The 22,563-nt window shown below is 37.3% G+C and overlaps 1 protein-coding gene across 2 annotated transcripts in view; it reads left to right on the top strand.

Moving 5' to 3' along the window:
- Positions 1 to 22,563, top strand: part of RSPO2 (R-spondin 2) — a 106,811-nt gene that overhangs the window by 55,554 nt on the left and 28,694 nt on the right. For both annotated transcript variants that reach the window (XM_005150921.3, XM_005150922.3), the window contains exons 2-4: positions 4,170 to 4,358; positions 15,190 to 15,333; positions 16,346 to 16,534. In XM_005150921.3, coding sequence (XP_005150978.1) covers positions 4,170 to 4,358; positions 15,190 to 15,333; positions 16,346 to 16,534 — 522 coding nt within the window. The remainder of the gene's footprint in view (positions 1 to 4,169; positions 4,359 to 15,189; positions 15,334 to 16,345; positions 16,535 to 22,563) is intronic.

Below are 22,563 nucleotides of genomic sequence, written 5' to 3' on the forward strand. Positions count from 1 at the left end.
AAGTCCACTGGCTGCATTGCATCATATAAATCATATTATTTCCCCTTACACCCTTATCATTGTATAATTCTCTAGTGTTTTTTTTTCCTTAGTGTGATTTAAAAATATCTGATGCATTTTTAGTTTTTTGTTATAACTTAATCAACTAGGAGAGCAACAAGGAAAGTCATCATTATGTGACCATTAACTGTGTGACCATGTTGAACTCTATTATTCAAAGTCAATAAGTGAGTTAAAGTTCTGATGAACTGAATCTCCCACTATTTCTGTAAGAGGGGAAAAAAAAGCAAGCATAGAAAATACAAATAGTTTTTTAAGGCTGGTCAGGAGATAAAGAAGAGAGTGTAGATGTCACGGTTTGGGGAACCTCCACACACGTGAAAATTTTGGAATAAATGTATACAACTTACAAAATTACTCTATTATTCAGCTCCTTCATATATCTTTTGTTGACCCTAAGCTGTGAAATATGTGCCATCCATCTCCAAAAAAAGGATAACACAGGATAATGGGGATAATGGAGGATCGTTTTATGCTGTTAGCTCCTTTTCATGTGAGAGTATGCTAGGACAAAGTTATGGATGAAGCTCAGAGAAATCAGTGTAATTAAATTCGTCTGCAACACCCCCAGGTCCTTTTCCACTGAGCAGCTTTCCAGACATTCTTCCCCAGGACTGCAGCATTGCATGGGGTTGTTGCGACCCAAGTTCAGGACCTGGCGAGTTGGTTGTCTTCCCTGCTGGCTTCTTTTTTGGCACATGAGGACAACCTGCTCTTCCACCTTTAAGATTTACTTCTTGAAAAATGTTCAGCCTTCCTGGACCCTTTTGCCCATCAGGAGTGCCTCCCAGGGGACTCTGTTAACCAGACTTCTGAACAGGCCAGAAACTGCCCTCTGAAAATCCAAAGTAGCAGTTCTGCTGGCCCCCCTCTTTACTTCTCCAAGAGTTGAAAAGTCTATCATTTTGTGATTGCCATGGTCAAGATGGCCTCTAGACATCACATTACCCACAAATCCTTCTCTATTCGTAAACAACAAGTCCAGTGGGTTGCCTTCCAGAGTTGGCTCACTCACCAGCTGTGAGTTATCTTCCACACGCTCCAGGAACCTCCTAGTTTGTTTCACCTCTACTGTATTGTATTTCCAGCACACATCTGGTAAGTTGAAGTCCCCCATGAGAACAAGGGCTAGTGATTGAGAGACCTCTCCCAGCTGCTTACAGAATATTTTGTCTGCCTCTTCATCCTGGTTGGGTGTTCTATAACAGACTCTCACCATGATATCTGCCTTGTTGGCCTTCCCCTGATTCTTACCCAGAAACACTCAACCCTATTGTCATCATCAAGCTCTAGACTATCAAAACACTCCTTAACATACAGGGCTCCACGACTGCCTCTCTGTCCTTGCCTATCCCTTCTGAAGAGTTTATAGCTATCCATCACAGCACTCCAGTTGTTTGAGTCATCTCACCATGTTTCCATGATGGCAACTATGTAATGATTTTCCTGGGGCACAGTGGCTTCCAGCTTTTCCTGTTTGCTTACCACACTGCGTGCATTGGTGTGGATGCACTTCAGTTGGGCTATCGACTCTGCCACTGTTTTGGGGGGAGAAGTCATAATTGCTATGTGATCATTCTCAGGCACTTTTGTGATTTCTAACACATCATTAAGTCTTGCTTCTCTGCTGCCTCATGGGTCTCCATCCCTTACCTCCATTGAGATGGTGGTACACTGAAGGACCTCGGCTAGCACACCATCCCATAAACATTGGTGTGCTGCCTCCATACTTATCTCTAGTGAGCCTGGTTTTATCCTTTTCCCCCTTCAAATCCAATTTAAAGCTCTTTCAGTGAGCCCTGCTAAGTCCTGTGCAAAGATCTTTTTATCCCTTTGAGACAGGTGTACCCTGGTACCTTGTCTGTTGCCAGCAGGCCTGCTGTTGTATAGCTTTTAGTTATATCTGTGTATATATATATTCATGTATATATATAGCCTTTAGCTGTAACCATTCTGTTCAGTGGTTGGCCTGGCCCTAGAGTCATAATCGTGCACATGCTGTATATAAGATCTGACTTCAGTTGATAGAAACTCCAAAGAAAAGTGTTGAGTGACAAATAAAATTAGGCATCTTGCATCTTCACTGCTTTGTTCTATTTATTTCTTTTGTATAGTACAGGCTTCTCTGAGAAATCTTGAACAAGCTGGAGGTACAGATTTACTAAGAGTGAGATCCAAGGAGACTAAAAAGGGATTCAGAAGACTACAGGATTGCCCACCATGTGTTAAGCAACAATTGTTTTGGAGTAAATAGTCACATTATTTGATGTGGTTACAGATAGGCAATTCCCTGCTGACAGTGAGATGAGGGATGTATCCAGGCCTAGCTCATCATTTGTTTGTTTCTCATCTTATATGTCTTTGAAGATGTGGATTGTGAATGAGAATAGTAGCAACATGAAGTGGAGGAAAAAGTTATATATGAAGTCTTGTGGGCAACAGGAGATGGGAACTGGTTTAGGAGTATAAGGCAGTTGGTCTGATAGGAAGCCTTGTTACATAAGGGTTACCAGAGAGGCAAAGAATCGTACATATACCCTGGAGGCTAACGATGCAATTCCCATCAAGCAGTTCTCACTGTGTGAGCCTGGTGCCAGAGGACTCCAGTACTCAAAGTGTCCCACTGGCTGAGCTGTTTCATACTGACTGCTTGCATTTTTTGTCCTGTGTGCCACCCACTAGGATTATTTTGTACAAGATCAGAGTTGAATGCTGTTAGGCTGAAGTTGGTGAGGCATGTGTGGGGGACGGGAACAGAGAGGGAGTGGGAATGTGGTGTGCAGATGTGTGAAGGTGAGAGTAAAGCTTATCAGCTACCAGTTCCAGAGAGTGGTGGGCTTTTTCTTTTCCTGGCTCTGCTGGCGAAGTCTTCCATTGAACAACCTCAATTATCCATCCATACAAGATAAAAGTACCAGGGTACTATGTTAGGGTGTGAATACTTCTAAGTTTTTAAAAATATAACCATTAGACATAGTCCTTGTTCTTTTGGCCAGCTGCTCTGTTAAAAAGCTCTTGAGACCCCAAAGACACTTTCCTTCTGTTGCATGGTATTTTTTGTTTTGTTTCCAGTAAACAGAGTTTGAACTGGCAAATTTTTGTGAAGTCCTGTAGCCAATTTAATATTTAAACCAGACCTGTTAAGTTATGCTGTTTTCAGGAATGTCATGAGCCATCCTCCCTCTACTAACCTGCTGTGCTGACTCAGTGCTTGAGCAGTTGACAGCCTATGGGGACAAGGCAGTGTTTGGTAACTCTGGAAAGGCAGGATAATAAAAGCTCATAAGGGCAAAAGTAATGCAGCTGAGGTTTGTGTTGTAGTTATCAGCCGAGTAATTAAAAAAGAACAAAAGTGGGGAAAGAAAACCAGAACTTGAGAATAGAATTTAAGTCACAGCAACTGGTGACCTAAAATGGCAATCTCCTTCAGTAATGTCTGTGCTTATTGTTTTCAGCCCATTCTGGTAAAAACATATAGAAAAAGGCTCCTGGAAGTTAAAACTGTTACTCTTTTCTTGGAAATAATTGTCTTTATGTTCTCATTAGAAAGATCAAGAAAAAGTTGTGAGAGTTGTTCTAGGACTGGACCCTGAGAGCTATGGGACAGCATTGCTAGTGCTGTACCTGTTCTGCAGAGAATTCTCTACTCTTAATATTGCTTTCTTCACAAGTCAGAAACTACAGTAGTGTGGTTGCCGGATTTCCATGAACATATAATTCCAGGTGCATGTATCAGTGTGCTCTTGTTCATATATTTTGTTGCTGTGTGCTTATGTTCCCAGCTTCAAACTAGAATTCAGCACCTGGGTTTTACTTAAGTTATACTGGTGAAATTTATATAGCTTGGTCTCTGCTTGCTGGTACTTTTATTTTCAACGTGTCTAAATTCATTAAATTGCCCTATGTACAATAAAAAAATGTAGAGATTGCATTTCTCTTTATTCGCTTGCCAGTGCAGATGTATGAGAATGAAGTGCACTTTCAGAAACTTCCTCTCAAAACTATTTGTAACCATGTGGTAGATAAGTAACACTTTAGAGAGAAAAGGACCTCTAGCCAAAATAATTTCCAAATGATCTCAAAGTGCAATTTATCTTCTTATTTTGCAGCTAGCTATGGACCAAATCCAATTTGCAAAGGTTGTTTATCTTGTTCAAAGGATAATGGGTGCATCAGATGCCAACACAAGTTATTCTTCTTCCTGCGAAGAGAAGGAATGAGACAGTATGGTGAATGCTTGCATTCCTGCCCATCGGGGTACTACGGACTCCGAACGCCAGATATGAACAGATGTTCAAGTGAGTTGGTTTTTTTTTGAACCCTTATATTCACTGTTGTAGGAAGGCCATAACTCATGCTCAGTTTTTAAAATGATATGTTGTGGAACATAGTGATATTTTCACAGATGTCTCAAGATCATTATAAAACTTCTTTGCTAAAGAACATCCCAACTCATTCCAAGATATGTAACATTCAGCAGATTAAATAGATGATGCATTAGCCTAGTTTTTATTGTTGTGGTTATTCTTATTGGTTTTATTGCTTTAGTTAGAAGGGAAGTTGAGGAAAGAATGATGATCTAAGCAGATACTCCTAATTTTAACAAACAGATTCCCACTATATGAAAAAAAAAGGATTAAGCATTAATTGAACAGTGCCTCATGTAGGTACTAGCCAGTACATACACTAATATATGGGTGGGCTTCTTGTCATGCTTTGTGTTCCCACACAAATTTCATGTGACCAGAAACCTCGCACCAGACATACTTTAATATGTAAGTGTTGCTATTTTAATAAAACAGATGTACTATTAAAACAAAACAAACAACCTTTCACTTTTAGTACTGCATTTTATTTGGAAATTTACAACCTGCTAATGTGCAACAAGATTCCCTGTTTGCATGTTTGTGCCTAGAAGCACAACTGTTAAAATCAACGAGTGCTCTGGTATCTCTGCACATTATTTCATTGCTGTCTGGCGGTTGTGCTGATTCATATCGAGTTTTCCATATGCTCATATATGCAGTATTACCCATATGGATTATTAATCGTTATTACCTCTAATTCATATTTATGGGGTTTTTTTTGTATATGTGTGTGTGTGATAGTCTAACCAGAATTAGGTCACTAAACCTAGGAACCTGAAGTGAGAAATAGCTTTACTTTGCTTCCTGGAATAATCAAGTGTCTGTTCCATGAATGACATTGTCCCCCTCAGTATTGTGACATGTCACTGGGCTCGTCTCACTACATTGTGAGAAAGTGGGTGCTGGCTTTCACATCACATATGGTCTTCAGACCTGTGTGAGGTCAGTCCACGGCAATCTGAGCTGGATGATGAGGACTCATAGCCATGCTTGGACCTGTCCCAGCCCATGGAATGACATCCTGCCTCTCTTTCCCCATTCCCTGTGCAGGCTCCATAGATATGGTATTCAGGTTGCGTTCCCAGCTGCTATGTAATATTGCCAAGTGCTGCCTAATCTATACCAGGTGGCTAGGTTTTGATGAAAAATTAAATGAGACCAGTATATGGTTTATGTATCCTTTCTGTAAATTAGTTTAGGATTTTGGCCTTCATTTTCATAACATGTTTATGAATTCAGCAACTTGTCCACTTTAAGCCTTTCAAAACCGTGCTGTAAAAACTTGCCCATGTAAAAATGTTTCTGAATATAGTTACAACTTTGGGAAATAGATTAATTTATCTGTATTACTGTGCTTATGAAATAGGAAAAGTAGTCTGTACTGGCAAGTCTTTCTTTACTTTTTAAAACAAACAAACAAACAAAACCAAAAGATTATTTGCAGAAGGTGGATGGTGAATTCAATATAACTTTTTTCATTTTTACCACTTGCTGAAAGTGTCCTTTTCCCTGAATTACAGGATTAGTTTTGAAAAGCATAAATGTGAATTGTATCCAACCCATGTTGGCACGTGTTGAGCACCGGATACTTAACTCACCCTCATGCCTTTGACAGTTTCCCCCTGTGAGAATAATGATGCAGTTGCATTTACTGACCAGTTTTGGTTCTCCTCCAATGATTTTTGTATCGTATATTTTTATTTTAGTGTAACTGCCAACTGGTGTATTTATAAATCACATCTTTTTTTTGATTTGGTTTGGTAATCTTGCATGGCACATACATTGCATTGTGGACACACAGACATTTTGAGTGTGGATTGAAGTTGAGTTAAAATAAACATTCTCAAGAAGTAGAATAGGTTTCTTCCTACTTGATGTTAGATATTTTTAGGTATGCTTAGTTACAGACTCCATTGGTCAGATAATACTGTCTTAGCTAAAAATAAGAAAAATTCTGGCAGTTTAAAAATCCTTCTGGGAGTTATAGAGCTTGAATTACATAAGTTAAAATTACTTCTGCCTTATTAATATCTTCATAGGCACAAAAGCTGCTTAATATTTTATTACTGGAATGCCTGCCCATTTTTGTTAGACAAGTGATAGAACACATCTTTGTGGAAAATGTTGACATGATTTTAAAATCCAAACATGTTTAGTGCCAAATGTAACACAATAAATGCAACAGCCAAGTGCAGCAACTCTAAAATGATGGAAATTTTGAATTTCAAGACTAGCTTTCTTTTCTACATGTAAGCTGTATGTGTGTGTCTTGAATTTGCTAAGGTTTTCTAGGCTGTTTTTCTAGTAACAGTGAATCATGTAATTTGAGACTGCTTGTCTCTAGAAATCGATGTAGAGTTTCCTGCTGGAGGTATATTTCATCTCTAGCACTGCAGTATGAGAATGTAGTACATTTGGACATGAAATTGGAAAGTGTTGAGTCTCTTCTGTAGAAGAATACCCAAGAGAAAAGCTACACTTTGTTAGTTTTCCAAGAAATTTTAATAATTACTGACTTTGAACTGAACTGCTCCAAAAAGAAATAATCTCATGAGAAAAAAAAACAAAACTGAATTAAAGAGTAAGATGAAATCTGTCACCTGGGTGGTTGGTTTAACGTTGGTCTGATTAATGGATCAAGCCTATCTTGAACCTTTCAACTTAGTCTGTATCCAAAGTAACTTCTACAATTTTAGGGGGAGGAAGCACTCAGTGTTGAGAAATTACAGCTCCCTTCAGCTTTCATTGGCTACTCCATTTGTTTAGGTTCACCTTTTTTCTTCACAGGAGGGCTTGACATTGCTAAAAGTGTAGTTTCCCCTTCCATGTGCTTTCAGTAAAATCAAGATAAAGAGAAGCTTTTAAATAAATTGTGCATTTATTAAGTACCTGTATAAAATTCACTGCATTAAGGAAGTTCTTATTTTTTTTTTTAAACTTTGTTACAAAATAGCAAGGCATAATTAATATATCATGGCTTGACTATTTCTAATGTAGTACAGCTGAGCATATGACTGTCTGAGGCTATTGTAGTTAATGCAATTGTAATGGTCTGCTAAGGGGTTAAATTACCACAGGGACAGCACTGTTTGCTTTAGATATTTTTTCTGACTTTTTAGAAATAGTTTTCATTATTTTTGTGTTTGTTTCCTTCCAATATGGCATTACCTCTTTAAAACAAACTTAATATAACATTTGGGATTTTGAAAGTTAAGTTGAATGGCCAGAAATTGAGGTCTACCTGTCAATATTTTATGGGCTTTTATATTTTCCTTCTCTCTTTCATTATCTTTTCTTCCTTCAAATTGTTCTAAATTTCTGTTTAATTTGGATTTGTTTATTTATTTATTTGTAATTTTGGCCTTTGTGCTTTGATGAAAAAGTTTTATTTCATCTGTCTGGCAACAAAAATCATTACAGTGATTTGAATTAAGATTTATTAAATCTGTAGTTAATTTAGTTTTAATAAGGCAATTGTATATTTTTAAAGTAATAATTGAAAACACGGTGGTTTGGCATTTATTTAAAAGATCTCAACTAATAATGAATTGAGATTAGAACTTACTGGAGATGTATCACTAAGTCTTTATTAAGTGAATTTAATTTAAAAAATATCCTCAGTATAATATTTTATAATTAGTATGTTGTATTCCAAGCATTGCTTTCTATGAAAGTTTACCTATGGTAAACTTCAGGACCTTTTGTGGTCAAGTGACTGTGTGTGTCATTCTCTAGAACTCATGTTTGGCCCCAGCCCTGTAGCTGAAAAATCTTTATTTGTGTAATAATAATAGCAATAAACCTGTAACTACCTACGCTATAGCTGCTTAGGAGGTTAAATATCTAATATAGATACTCCCCTGTAGGCTAAAGCTCTTTTACTTATGTTTTTTCTTCTCTCCTTACTGTTTCCTCAGGGACTTTCCTGAAAGTTTTGATCTCTCTTTCCATTGGCTGTACAAATGATACTCCATCCACTTTAAGCACTTCTTGCATCATAGCTTTATTCAGCATCTTGCATGTGTCTCCCTCTTTTGTTAGCACTAACACAGTCTGCCCCTCATGTGCCCTTGTGTCTGCAAGATGAGCTACAGAACCTGTAGTCTGTCTGGATTTTTGAAATATCTCTCAGCTCAAGAAATTCTGGAGAGGATTAGCATGGAAGGTGGTGCTTGATCATGATAGATTGGTGTGGAGTGCCAAGGCACACATCAGGATGGCAGCGTGAAGTCCGTAGCACCAATGCAGTTTTACTGACCATCAGAAGGATGGGAACAGGAGTTGGAAGGAATGAGTGTGATGGGCATGGGGATGGTCTGGGGATAGGTGAAATTAGGAGGTTCTGGGGTAGAAGAGGCAGAGATCTGAGAAAAGAAGAGTGGGGGCTGTGAGTCAGAGTTCACATGAAAGACTCAAGTATTTAATACTTTTGATCAAGCAACATTTGTCACTCCCCAGGATAACCAACCTCACAAGTTATGGGCCCAGAGGCTCCTTTGGAATGCTGCCTTAAAGACTGAGTTTGATCTCCAGAAGTAAAACACTAACTGCAGTGAATCATCATTGGTTACTTTGACTTCTTAAATATGAAAGAATGCCTCAAGCAAAGATTACCAAGTCCTTCAACTGAGGAATGCCATGTTTCCTTCCACACATAGCTTCAGTCAGCAGCTTCTCTTTGCAAAGTATGATCATTATCTCTCCACCTTGAAGGTGTTCAGTGAAGTTCTCTTTCTTACACTGATGGTTGCTGGTTTCCACTCATGCAGATCCCCTTGTATGTTCTCACTTTCCTTTTACATAGTCAACTTTTCTTTACTGGTGTCCAAAATTGGTTGATGAGAAAATGAACATGAGCCAGCAGTGTGTGCTTGCAGCCCAGAAAACCAACTGTATCCTGGGCTGCATCAAAAGGAGCGTGACCAGCAGGTCAAAGGAGGTGATCCTGCCCCTCTACTCTGCTCTTGTCAGACCTCACTTGGAGTATTGTGTGCAGTTCTGGTGTCCTCAACATAAGAAGGACATTGAGCTGTTGGAACAAGTCGAGATGAGGGCCACGAGGATAATGAGGGGACTGGAGCACCTTTCATATGAAGACAGGCTGAGAAAGTTGGGGCTGTTCAGCCTGGAGAAGAGAAGGCTGCGTGGAGACCTCATCGCAGCCTTCCAGTATCTGAAGGGGGCCTATAAGGATGCTGGTGAGGGACTCTTCATTAGGGACTGTAGTGACAGGACAAGGGGTAACGGGTTCAAATTTAAACAGAGCAAGTTTAGATTGGATATAAGGAAGAAATTCTTTACTGTGAGGGTGGTGAGGTACTGGAATGGGTTGCCCAAAGAAGTTGTGAATGCTCCGTCCCTTGGTGGTGGGCAAGGCTGGGTTCACAGACCCTTGGGTGACATGGCTTACTGGCAGGTGTCCCTGGCCATGGCAGGGGGGCTGGAACTTGATGATCTTAAGGTCCTTTCCAACCCTAACTATTTTATGATTCTATGATTCTAAGATTCATGTGGAGCAGATCTTACTGAGAATTGTTGTTGTTATTGACATTACTAGGAATTGATCATCTATCTTTTCCACTATGTGTACCTCAAAATATCTTTGTTATGACAGAAGTTATGGATGGATAGTCAATCACATTTATTATGTTTAGAAAGGGACCATATTGCAATGGTAACGCTACAGAATCTGATCTTTCACAAAGACAAAATAAGGCTCATGTAAAATTTTCAAGTTTATGCATAAGTACAAATGAATCACTACTTTTTATAGCCGAGGTAGACATTTTTTTGACCTTAAAATTCATCATGTTGTACTTCGCATAAGAAAACTATATAATAAACCTTTTTAAGGTATGTTAAAATATGAAGCACATGCATCTCTATATGGATACTTTGCTTTATTTTGAGGCATGTATTCAAAGGCATATCTTTCCCTACAGTTCATCTTATTCTGCATCACCTTATAAGATGGTGATAAATTTACAATGGAAGTATGGTATTTGTTTTGGTAGTGTTATGCTCTCTGTAATTTTGATACAAAGAGATGATGTTTACAGGAGCATGTATTAGTTTTTTACAATAAAGGCATATGTACCTTAGTCTATATTTAATTCAATATCTGAATTTGTATTTTGAACTCCTGGGCTTTTGTTTCCATCTCTAAAATGTAAGCCTGTCAATTCTTTAATGCTCATTTTAAAAGAAGAATGAGTAGGACTGGCTTATCATGACTGTCAGGAAGCAGAAACAGGTCACAAAAATCTTTTAATATTACTGTGGCTTATCTGCTTAAAATGTATGTCTAACTTAGACATGACTTGTAATCTGGGCTTTCTCCTTCCAGAGTTCTTCAATGCACTATTTATGTAGTTTTCTATAAATATTTTCATCCACATCAATAAGATTTGGGTTTTTTGTGATATTTATACAAATATATGTGGGTCAACATAAATGAGATTATAAAGCCTGAATGCAAACTTACTATTCCTGGCTAGCTAAATAGAATTCTTACATATTTAATTGTTGCCCTAACCTTGACTCAAAAATGGCTCAAAGCTTTTACTTTTTTCGAAATATCTGGTGCACGTGCAAAATACTTCAGAAAAAAGTTATTTCTGAGGTGTCATGCGGTGTTAGAGCTCACTTGTAATCAAGGAAAAGGGGACTTGGACTCACAAGTTCTGTACATAACTTCTCTTTTGCCACTCTGTTTCAGTCAAAGTCAAAGAGGGTTTAAATTTCTGTCTTTGAATTCTTTTCTGACAATGGCCTATTTTAAAGGAGATGATATTATCCTTCTTCTTTTTTTCCTTTTTCTCCTCTCTAGAACCAAAGAAGTCCTTCAGTTTGGTAGATTTCTTGCCTGTTGACTGAGCAGTGCAATACTAGCTTATGGAGTTAAGTTTCTTTCTTGAGCGTATTCTGCAACTACTCTCAGGCATGGGAGCACTTTTACATACTATAATGTACCCTTGGGCTCTACTGAAATGTCAGTCATTCCCATTTTTACCCTTCTGTCAGCCTAAGTTAAGAGATTGCGCAGTATCAATAGATTTTTCCAATGGAAAAGTTATGTATCTTGTCCATATATAAGCATTTTAAAACTCTTGAAGAGATTAGTTTCTGTTTTGCTTTGTTTTGTTTTAACACTAAAGACAGTTGAGGAAAGCACTTCTGTCTGATTTCAGCCCAGCTCAGCGTCACCAGAGTAGTGACTTCTCTTCCACCCTTTCCCCAGGGGGGTGAAGTCATGGAGCTGTGAATTTATAACCACTTCTGGGACAGCTTGTGATTGAAAGTAATCTACTAGAAAGTTTTTCTAACTTTTGGAGTACTGCTCTTTTCCAGTTCTCACTTTCCACTTTATAAGTATGTTTTTATCATGAAACATCATGCTCTTTATTGTTTCTAATATTATTTTTTCCATTAAAGTAATTGCAGTGGGGTCTGGTCAATTTGATGGAATAAGAAAGTTTCAAGTTTAAAACTGCCTTTGCTGAAGTGATTAGGACCTTTGCCATGGATTTTGGCGAGGTCAGAATGTTTTTATTTTGGCATTTACTCTTGTGGGCAGTATGGTGTGACATTTTAAAAAGTGTCATCTGTTTAGAAATGGTGTAGCTAATCAAGCATATCAGCAGATTTCTGTGGGTCTCCCTGAGTGCTTTTCGAAGTCCCGTTATATGCGAATGGTAGGAAGAAAGATGTATGGTCTTCACACGGGAGTGGCTTTCAGTGGTGCTTTATACCTTTCAAGTGAAAGGATGGAAGCAAGTATTTCACTTTCTGGCTTTCTCAGAATAGAAGCACTGTAAAAAATATATGAGACTGTGCTAGAAGAGTTTCAGTGAGTGTTATGATGTCTGAGAGGTCCTGGTTATGAATAGAGGGCAGTAGAGCCAGGGGGATATAAGGAGACATGATGCCGATTAGGAACAGGAGAGATTTGAGGTCTAGTTGAAAGCAGACCCTTGGTGAGATGCTGCAAACTGAGCAGGGACTCAAGCGTCTGCCACTAACCTACAGACCTCCTGTTGCTAGCTAAATGGGAGCAGCAGCAATGAAGCACCCTTTGCTTCTTTACTATCAGGTTTTGAAGTTTAGGTGTCTAATTCTGTTATTGTTGCCCTGAAAATATGGTAGACCTGCCTAAAGTAAGTGATTGCTCTTTGGGGTTCTTCTGCAGGACTGAATTTGTCAACTCTTTCTCCCCTTTAAGCCAATCTTATCATTCCCTGTGCCCCCCAGAGTTCTAGGCTCCTTACTGCTTCTCAAGTCTCCCAGGCACCCTTGTCTATCTGGAAACCTCTAGTGGGCATAATTTTCTATATTTTTTTAAAGATTTATTCATTCATTAATTTAATGTTTAAATATGAGGTATTCACAGGTATACTAGCAATACACAATAGCAGTTTAAATAGCAGTAGTTTTATGGAGAGTATTCTAAGCAAAGGTGAGCCAGGCTTTTGCCTGCTAAGCATGTTATAAAAAGGCAACTTATGTCAAAAAGTTTCTCATTTAATCCCTCTTCCACCCAAAAAAGTTCAAATGGATTAACTTTAAACTTGTAACTCCCCAACATGTTTTCAAAGCAATAGTTAAAATGGTATTTATTTCAGAAAATATACTTGTGTCACTTGGATGTGAGGGAGGGTCAAATGATGCTAATTTTTCTTTTAATGTTCTGTTCTGCACCTCATCATTGAACTACAAGATCTGGAAAATCCTTGACGTCTTTTCAAACTGTCTTGTGTGGGTGGGCAAGAGGCAGACATTCTTTTCAGAATATTTACACACACTGTATCTTTGATTCAAGCATTGCAAGTAATAAAGTACTTGCATAATACATCTTGAGTAGATAACAAATCTCAAATGTAATAAAATAAATTGCAATTAACTATTGCAGTACATCTCCTGCGCAAGACACCATGTCATTTGTGCAGTCAAATTAATCTAGGGAAGTGATGTTAGAATCATAGAATCATAGAATAGTTAGGGTTGGAAAGGACCTTAAGGTCATCTAGCTCCAACCCCCCTGCCATGGGCAGGGACACCTCATACTAAACCATATCACCCAAGGCTTCATCCAACCTAGTCTTGAACACTGCCAGGGATGGAGCTTGCAGGGTTATTGTTTAGGCAGTGATCTTCTCTTCTTTGGAGAGTGGTTCAACTCTTATTCTTGGGAATTTCCTATAAAGTAAACTGAATAAGAAGCCCAGCTTGTACTGCTTATGTGAACACAAGTTCTTAAAGCCCCTTTGAGTGATGCTGGACACAGGAGTCGGTAGCACACAGGTTATGTGTGGTTGTGTCTAAACAGAGCCTGCAGAGCTTATCTTTGGCAGTGCAAGACTTCAAACTGATGTTTGCATTCCTTCTAACCAAAGAAAGGAGTACCAGCATTTGATTATTATATTTTTTTCCATGCAATATGCCTGATTTGTTGTCCAATGCCACAAGAAATCTGATCTATAAAGCCTCATATTGCCTTAATTACTAACAAAGAATAATTTTCCACCACCACCCAGTTTAACTGTTATGTTGTGCCTTACTTACGCATGTTGAAGTTCAGGAATAAATACTAAAATCTGTTTTATAAGGATTACCTAAATTTGAAATGTTGCTAAGGGAAGGGTATATTTACCAACAGCCATTTCAGAAGTCCTTATGATTTGTATTTTTTTTCTTTAGAAAAAAAAATAATTAACTGACCAAAAATATTAGTATATTGTTGCATGACCTGAGTAACAAATGTTTCCTTCTGTGACTTCAGATACCTGAAGACAGGATAGTTAACTATAAATTAAGATTCTTTTAAAATAATTTTGAAGTGTTTATTACTTTTCCAAGTAAAATCGTTTTTACTTTTTAATCTTGGGAACATTTTTCCCTGGCATTTTTTTTTTAGGCATGTGTGACTGACTTTCATAAGCCTCCATGTAAGTATTTCCACTTCTCAGGTGTGCATATGAATATTGGTATCTAGTTCATTTCCAAGTTGCCATGTTTTAGTATGGAATTAGGATGTTTCTGAACAGTCTGCCTCTGAGTCTGTAGTCTATCGTGGATGTAGTCTATCTATTCTCTTAAATTTTCAGAGAAATACAGTATTTCAAAAGACAATAGTGTATTTAATGTTTGGGGATTTTTTTTTTCTAGTGTTTATAATTTATGGTTTTTAATAACTTAATGTTGGGGTTTGTTTTTTTTTATGGGTTAACTGCCTTAATAACAGAGAGGAGTTACATCCAGAAAAATTTAGGCTTTTTGCATGGTAGCACATACCTGGTAGATATGGACATCAGATATAATACATGAAAGCATTCATTCAACTATTTTCAGGGTCAACTCATGAAAAAAAAACAAAACCATATCATGCTTTTGATGGCAAATAGTAAACTGAAGACAGTGCATACAATACATGCATACTTCCCAAAACTTTTGCATCTTAGTTAGCTCAAAATTAGTTACACACAAAAATAATTTACAGTGAACATTTTTCCTCCAAAAAGATGTAATTAGCTCAGATTTTAGCTATAGGTTTGACTTAAAAAAATATTATTAAAAGGATGTAGGGGGAAATGTGGTAAATAGTTACGGTTAATTTCTCTTACAGAGCAGATGAATTTCAGGATGACGATATTCCTCATTAGAGTACTTCTATTTTTGCTGGTTTATTGCTTTATGAAAGTCCTTCCATTTTTAGTCTGACCCTAACTTAGCTGTTTCACTGTTCCTTATGATCCTTTCAATTCAGGATGCAGAATAGAAAACTGCGACTCCTGCTTTAGCAGAGACTTTTGTACCAAATGCAAAACTGGCTTTTACTCGCACAGAGGTCGCTGCTTCCGAGGATGCCCCCCTGGATTTGCAGCTTTGGAAGAGCTTATGGAATGTGTGGGTGAGTCTTCTAGCACAGCAGTGCTGCTAAAGCAGCTCTTTTGCCAGTTGGCAAGTTCAAATATGGCACTGTTTTTGAGCTGATGCTCAACATTTCCTGTGAAGAAATACTGACTACTGAATTGGATCTGCATTTTTTTATCAATAATAATGACTTTTTTTTCCACAGACTTTGAAATACTGCGTTAATGGGAAGGACACTCTGTTCTGCATCAGAAAGTTCTGTCCTTTCAATTGTAAATCACCTTGTATGAGGATTTACAATTCAGAACTTACAAGATTTTAGGAAGGCCAGCTTTTTGCATTAGAACTGTAAATTGGTGATGTACTTGTTGGATTCTTGCCCTCATAAAACTACCTGCTCATTTGGCCTTTTACCAAGGCCAGAACCTAGGGGCAGGGCAGGTTGCATTCCTGTAACATCTGGATTTCATATTCACTTTCAGTTTCTCTGCAGCCTCTCCCTTTTCCAAGGGAAGTAACAAATATAAACCACCAAATAAGGGTGAGGGTTTTTTTGCTAGGAATTACTATATAACTCCAACCAGCATTGGCAGTTCTCACAATCAAGTCTCACAATTTGGTGTTTTAGCTTGAAGCCTTGGAATTGTGCCAGAACAGATTGTCTTTCAAGAGTATTCTTTACATTTCATGATGGCTAAGACCTCGAAATGTGAACTCTTACACTTTGCAAATCCTGGTGACAACCAAATAAGATTTGTTTATTAAAAAAATATTAATAAACTGTGATTTTAGAAGGCTTTTTGAATATTTGGGGCTAACATGATGTCTCTACATTCAGACTGATAGATGGTTTTATGCTCAAGTTGATGCTGGCTGAAAAGATTTTCAGAGATCTTCTGTAAAAGAATTTAATTTTGTTTGGAAGGTTTTGCCTGTTAACAGTAAAACTTTCAAGTGATGATTTATGATATTGTATTCAAAAAAAAAAAAGCCAACAAAAAATTAAAAACAAAATAATTGCTTACTCATGTTTTCTTTTGCTTTATCAGAAGGCTGTGAAGTAGGTCAGTGGAGTGAGTGGGGAACTTGCAGCAGAAATAACAAAACATGTGGATTTAAGTGGGGCCTGGAAACGAGAACAAGACAAATTGTGAAGAAGCCAGCAAAAGACACAATACCGTGCCCAACCATTGCAGAATCCAGACGGTGTAAAATGGCCATGAGGCATTGTCCAGGAGGTACGTGTAAGTGTAATCCATGCCATAAAAATCTGTATGAGCTTTCTTTTAACTGAAATCCTATTTCTAACTTGAAAAGACCTATTTCATCCCAGCCGAAGGCGAAATCCTGTCCCTACTCTGCCAGCTAAGGCTGAAAGGCTGTACTGCGGCAGTCCTAATTTGTGCAGCAAGGCTCAAGGGAAAGGTTCAGCTTGATTGGTCTCAGTATACTGTGAAACTGTTTTTCCTGGTGTGGTGATGAGGCTTTTTCAAAGAGGTGCCCCATGGAAGAACTATAATAGGTTGCAGTTTGAGCTTCAGCATGAAAACAATAGTGATGGTAGAATAGCTAATTGCTTTGCACATGGCAGGAAAGATTATGATTCTAAATTTTTCTGCAAGTGACACATCCAGTGCTGGTGTGATGGGGATTTAAATTTAGTGAAGTTAGTTACACATGGCATTGTTAGCTGGAATGTTGCTTGTTCTGAATATTGTAGATCAGGGCCAAACTTCAATAGATGTGATATTTGCAGAACAGTGATCTATATGAAGCTTTTAATCAGAAGACCAGCTTATGATAGTTACCACAGGTAAATTTCTTAAGAGTTAGGAAATTTGTTGCCTAGACTATATCAAGATCATTGATCAAATCTCTGCAATTTTTTACTAAGTATCAGGAAAGACATCGAATAAAAATTCAGTGTGAAAGGTTTGAAGTACTCTCAAAAGTACCATCTCCTGTAAATCCTAAATATTTCAGTCCTCTCCTGTCCATTTACAGTATGGATTCCCTGCCTGTGTTTTTGGAGATAAAAATAGATTTATATGAAACTGCAGGTTTGAACTCCTCACACTGATGCTTAATAATGCTTCTGTGCCATCATATAAAACACTGTCCAGAGTATAAACTCTCTTCTCCCTCCTTAGAAACTGCTGTGAGAGAGTTGTGTTAGTGGTGTTTTAAGTATCTAGGGTATGTCATTGCCTGGTCTGGTTATCTCTGCAGGTGAGAAAGGCATAGGCATTGTCCTGTTTGTAATGCCTGCTTCATAGTATGTTTTAATTATGATTATACACATGGCTGGTCTAAGATCCGGCTCCTTTATCATATTTAATTTAGATAGCAAGTTGCTACATTAGACACGCAAAGTGTTTTGTTGCTTATTTAATCACTGTAAAACGGCAGGAGGCAGAGACACTGGTTACAGGGAAACTCAAGTCAAGCAGATCCTACCTCCTAAAATATGGTGTTTTCTTCATGTTAGAAATTTTGCAATTGAACTTTTAAACGGGGGAAATAAGAGAAAAATGCAAGATTAGCACTACTGGGGGACTGAGGAACCATACTCCCTGTAAATACCAGTTGAGAGGCTGTTAATAAATGCTTTCTTCCTAATGTTCTCAGTATATGAACTTACACAAATGTGTAGGATAAGTATTGGATCATAAAGCTAAAAGAGTTGTAGATTGTGATGGATTAAACCGAGCATAGGCAGTAAGGTTATTTTTGGTATAACAGGGTCAAACACAGTGCTTTTGTCACATGCTTTTCTGTTTCTGTGCAGTTTACAATTACTATTTATAGTCCACACTACAGAAAAACTTCCGAAAGAGATTTTTGCAGATTTGCAGAATTGGAGTTAAATTCAGTTTTCCTATGAAGTACTTCAGTTTCATATGTATCAGGGATTGAGATGTTACCCATCTGGCAATGGTTCTGTAGCACAAATCTAGTGATGAAGAAGAATTCCTTGTCACTTTCCCAGTATTTGCAGAGTTGTAGAGATACAACCTGGAATACAAGTGAAAGATGATTTCACTTCTTTCCTACTTAAGCCAGCAACGTTAAGAGGATACTCGGTGTCAAATATATTACTGTGTGATATTTTCTTATTGTCAGTACTAATTGATTTAACTGTTGTTATCAGGTGGGAATGTGACATCTGTGTATCTGTTCCTGTTATGTATGTTACCCTGTGGCTTGGGTGTAACATGACTCATACTATGAGAGGCTGGACTTAGAAAAAGATTAGTTTGATTGTTCAGGCCACCTCCTACCCGTGCTGGTCTCTTCCTGATAAGAATTTTTCTCCCCTTCATCTCAAACCCAAAACAAAACAACAACAAAAAAAAACCCAAGTCTTTTTTGAAAAAAAGTGGTTGTGTTACAATGGGGAAATTAGCAGCAAAAATGTTCAGTGGACTGATAAATCTTCTGGTCTTGAAGTTTTCCATAGATTTACTACAGGTATTCTCTTTTTACCTCTTATTTTTATATGGTCCCAACGTTCACCTCCGTAGTTACTCCTCTTTCATTTTTACTTTTGAGAAACTTGCAAATTACTCTCATTTTGTATTAAGTAATACATTAATATTACTCTATGCCAAACTCATTAATTCTAGTATAAATCATGATGCTATTTCTGAATGTTTATTTAAGACATGAATCAAGAGAGATGAAGATGTCGTATATGTATGCGTTAATTTCCTGAGCTCAAAAGGGGGAAGGCAGCAGGACAGGTCATAAGGCTATAGTGGGAGGGACTTCTCGCCTTGACTCCAGCATGTAATTGGATAGACGTCATGTTGGTTGATTGGGTTTTTTGTGCAGTAATATTTATCTAACAGTAAAATGACCCAATCGGATTTTCATTATTAATATTTGGAAATTATGACTAAAAAGACTAAAAGAGAAAAGAATTTATAATTAGATACAGAAAGCTAATGAGTATGTGGACTGTAGTACATAGAATTTAGTTTTACTGTCATTTACCTGGTGCAGCTTTCTGTTAACATTGCAGTGGCATTGGACCAAATCTGCCCTTTTTTTCACACTCAGCATACAGGTAGAAACTGCATTAAGTGTAGCTCCACTTAATGAGCTGGCTCTGCTAGAATACTGGTATCACTAAGCAGGCTTGCCTTCTTTGCTGTATTTTGCGACCACCAATTAACCTCAGACCAAGAAGGCTTGGCTTTAGCATGTCTGAAAATACAACTGGTAATTTTCAGTTACAAAGCATAACTCAAAGCTTCTGCAGGAAAAAAGGAAAAACCCTTTCAGCATCAGCAGAGAGCTGGCAAGAAGTAAGCTCCACCAAAGACACTGTGCACAGTGCAGGTTGGGAAAGTAATAGTAATAGCAATAGTAATAGAGCAAGTATTTTTGTGAGTATTTTAGTTGATGGCCATTTTGCACATTTAGTGAAGGAGTTAGCAGTTGGGAACAGGAAAGGACAAGATGAACATAGCTTGGAGTATGGCTTAACACTTGGAGCCTGGCATGCTTATTAGTATGTTTGCTCAGGAAACAAGCTTTTGTCAGCTGCAGAATCTGCTCACCTGGGTTGTCAACATGTGCTTTCACACAGGGAATGTTGTGCTGAGAGTGTTAAAATGTTTGGGGTTTTGTTTTTTTCCCACCCTTTAGCTGATTGCATTTATAAGGGACGGCTGCAGGCGAAAACTAATAGTAAAGGAAATCTAAACCCGCTGGAAAATGAAATTCCTAATCCTGCTCATTTCAATAAGAGTGCCTGCAACTAGACTTTAAGTCCCTAGTCTAAATTAAGGGGTGTAGGCAAGAAATGTAGTTATATTATCAATATGCAATCAGTTTGTGCCAGCTCCTTAAAAAAGCACAAAGGTTGTAATCTCTATTTGGTGATAATAACAGTAATAATAATAATAATAATAATAATAATAATAATAATAATAATAATAATAATAATAAAAAGAAAAATTGAATCATAAGTAGCTCAGCTTGGAAAGGACCTCAGAAGGTCCTCTAGTCCAGCCTCCTGCTCAAATCAGGTCAGCTGTGAGAAAAACAGGATTAACAATAGCAATTCTCAGAGATTAAATATTTTCCCTTTTTTGGACGTAGCTCTGTTCCTCCTTATATACTTATTTCTGCATTAAAACATAGTATTTTACTATTTTTTTTTCTTAGAAGCAAAAAAAAATGTACTGATAATACAGGTGTGTATTATCTTCTTTTTCCTTCCTGTAACAGGGATAAGCAAATTAGGAATCTGTTGATGGAGGAGCATTTTTCTCCATATTTTCATATCAAAGCAGTAAAGAAAATGAAGGTGTGTTAATGATGAAATGTGAGCAGATATGTTCTTTTCTAAAGGTTGACGAATAACAAATCTGTTAGGTCCTCACAACCAAGTATGACATGTTGATGTTCATACATATAGAACAGAGATACAGCATGATTCATGTAAATATTTTTTTCATGTGATTTGTGTGTTATTTGGTCATATGAATGAGGAAATATGGGATTGAATGAATCTATGAAATCCTGTTCTGAAACTTCCCTTGCACACTAAATGTTTCAACTGAATTAGTGTTGCAGTCCTTGTTATTTTTATTGTTGTTTGTTTTTTATTCTATTTTATTTTAGTGGGTTTTTTTTTGTTTTGTTTATTTTGGTTTCATTTTTTTTTGTTTTTTAAAAAAAAACACCCGAGCAAGAAATACCCCTGCATAAATGCAGAAAAGAAAATGCCTACACATATGAGCTAAGAGACAAAATAGCTGTATTATGCATGCATTTTATTCATATTCATTAAAACTAGTTCAACTATAAACTTAATGTGACTTTTAAAAAAATGCTGGCTTTTTTTATATTACACTATTGGAAGTGATCCATTCTTTAGTCATTTTCTAAAGGGAAAATGCAATCCAATTAGACTCTTATCTGAAAAGTATTTAGAAATAGTTTTTATAAGCTATATAAACTTGTACATCAGCTTGAGTAGCAGTTAAATTTAAAGCCAAGTGCTATCTGTCAAGGACCAACTTTCAGGTTTCCATTGCATATTTAACGGGAATGATTGCTCTGTCACTAAACTGCTTGATGATTTAGATGTCTCTCAAAGCTCTGTGAACAAGGCATTGCTGTTGACTCGTACTCCTGCATATTCTATGTGTTTGAAATAAGCAGGTGAAATTAAGCAGCTAAGCAATTAAGTGCTCTGAAAAATATCAACACGTATTGAAAATAATCCTTTCAATATTTAGCTTCTGTAGGTAACGGTTCAATATTTGGGTTGGTATTTTCCTTGAAACTGGTATGGTGGATCATGCATGGGACTTGAGGCAGCTTGATATTAAGTCACAATACTTCTACAAAACTTTTTTTGCTCTTTCATTCCAGATAAATATTACTGTGGGTTATAATCATGGTTATTAACATTTGTGGGGTGTGTGAATATGGTGAAATAATACATTACTTATATTGAAACCGGTAACTTAGCTTGGATAGGTATAAGTAGCCTAAATTTCCTTGGAGTGCTGTTGTAGTGAAGTGTGGTTTTGGTTTGTTTATTTAACTGATGGGTCAGGTTTTCGAAGGATTTTAAGAGGCTTAGTTCTCTTTGACTTCAGGAGAATTCAAAAATGCATGTTCTTTTTAAGACTAGAAATAAGATCTCTCTAAAATGACCTTTAGAATGTACCTTTTATGACATGAGCAAAATACTTTCATGGAAAAGAGTTGTTGTCATCTGATTTGTTTTAGTTTTCCTTCTTCAGGACAACAGCCCAAAGCACATCTTGTCGTGGACTATGTATTCCCAAGTGCAAGGGTTTAGCTCTACGTATCTTATCATGACAATTTAGTCTGTGGAATTCTATGTATTGTTTTATCATATGATACATTTTCAACTTATTAGAAAAGATTATCAGGGAATTGCTGCAGTGCAAAAGAGCCAACTAAAGCACGTTTTTCCTTTCCTTCTGATTATAAATTATCCTTCAAGCCTCCTTTTTAGCTAAAGTAACAGGAAATATTTTCTTGTGAAGTCTTTCACACAGTTTTTCCAAGCATTAAAAGGTTCTATGCACAATATATTTATTGCCATTATTATATCTTAGACCAGATAAGTACTTTCAACATGTGTTTTTTCTTAAGTATATTGTATTTGAGAAGTAGCATGAGTATCATGTGAGGCAGTATCTCCTATGGGAGTAATCTTTTTTAATGAATAACCAAGTGTACCAGCATGTAAATCCTCATAAATGACCAGCGTGAG

Source organism: Melopsittacus undulatus, chromosome 1 (assembly GCF_012275295.1).
Source record: "Melopsittacus undulatus isolate bMelUnd1 chromosome 1, bMelUnd1.mat.Z, whole genome shotgun sequence".
Lineage (NCBI taxonomy): Eukaryota > Metazoa > Chordata > Aves > Psittaciformes > Psittaculidae > Melopsittacus > Melopsittacus undulatus.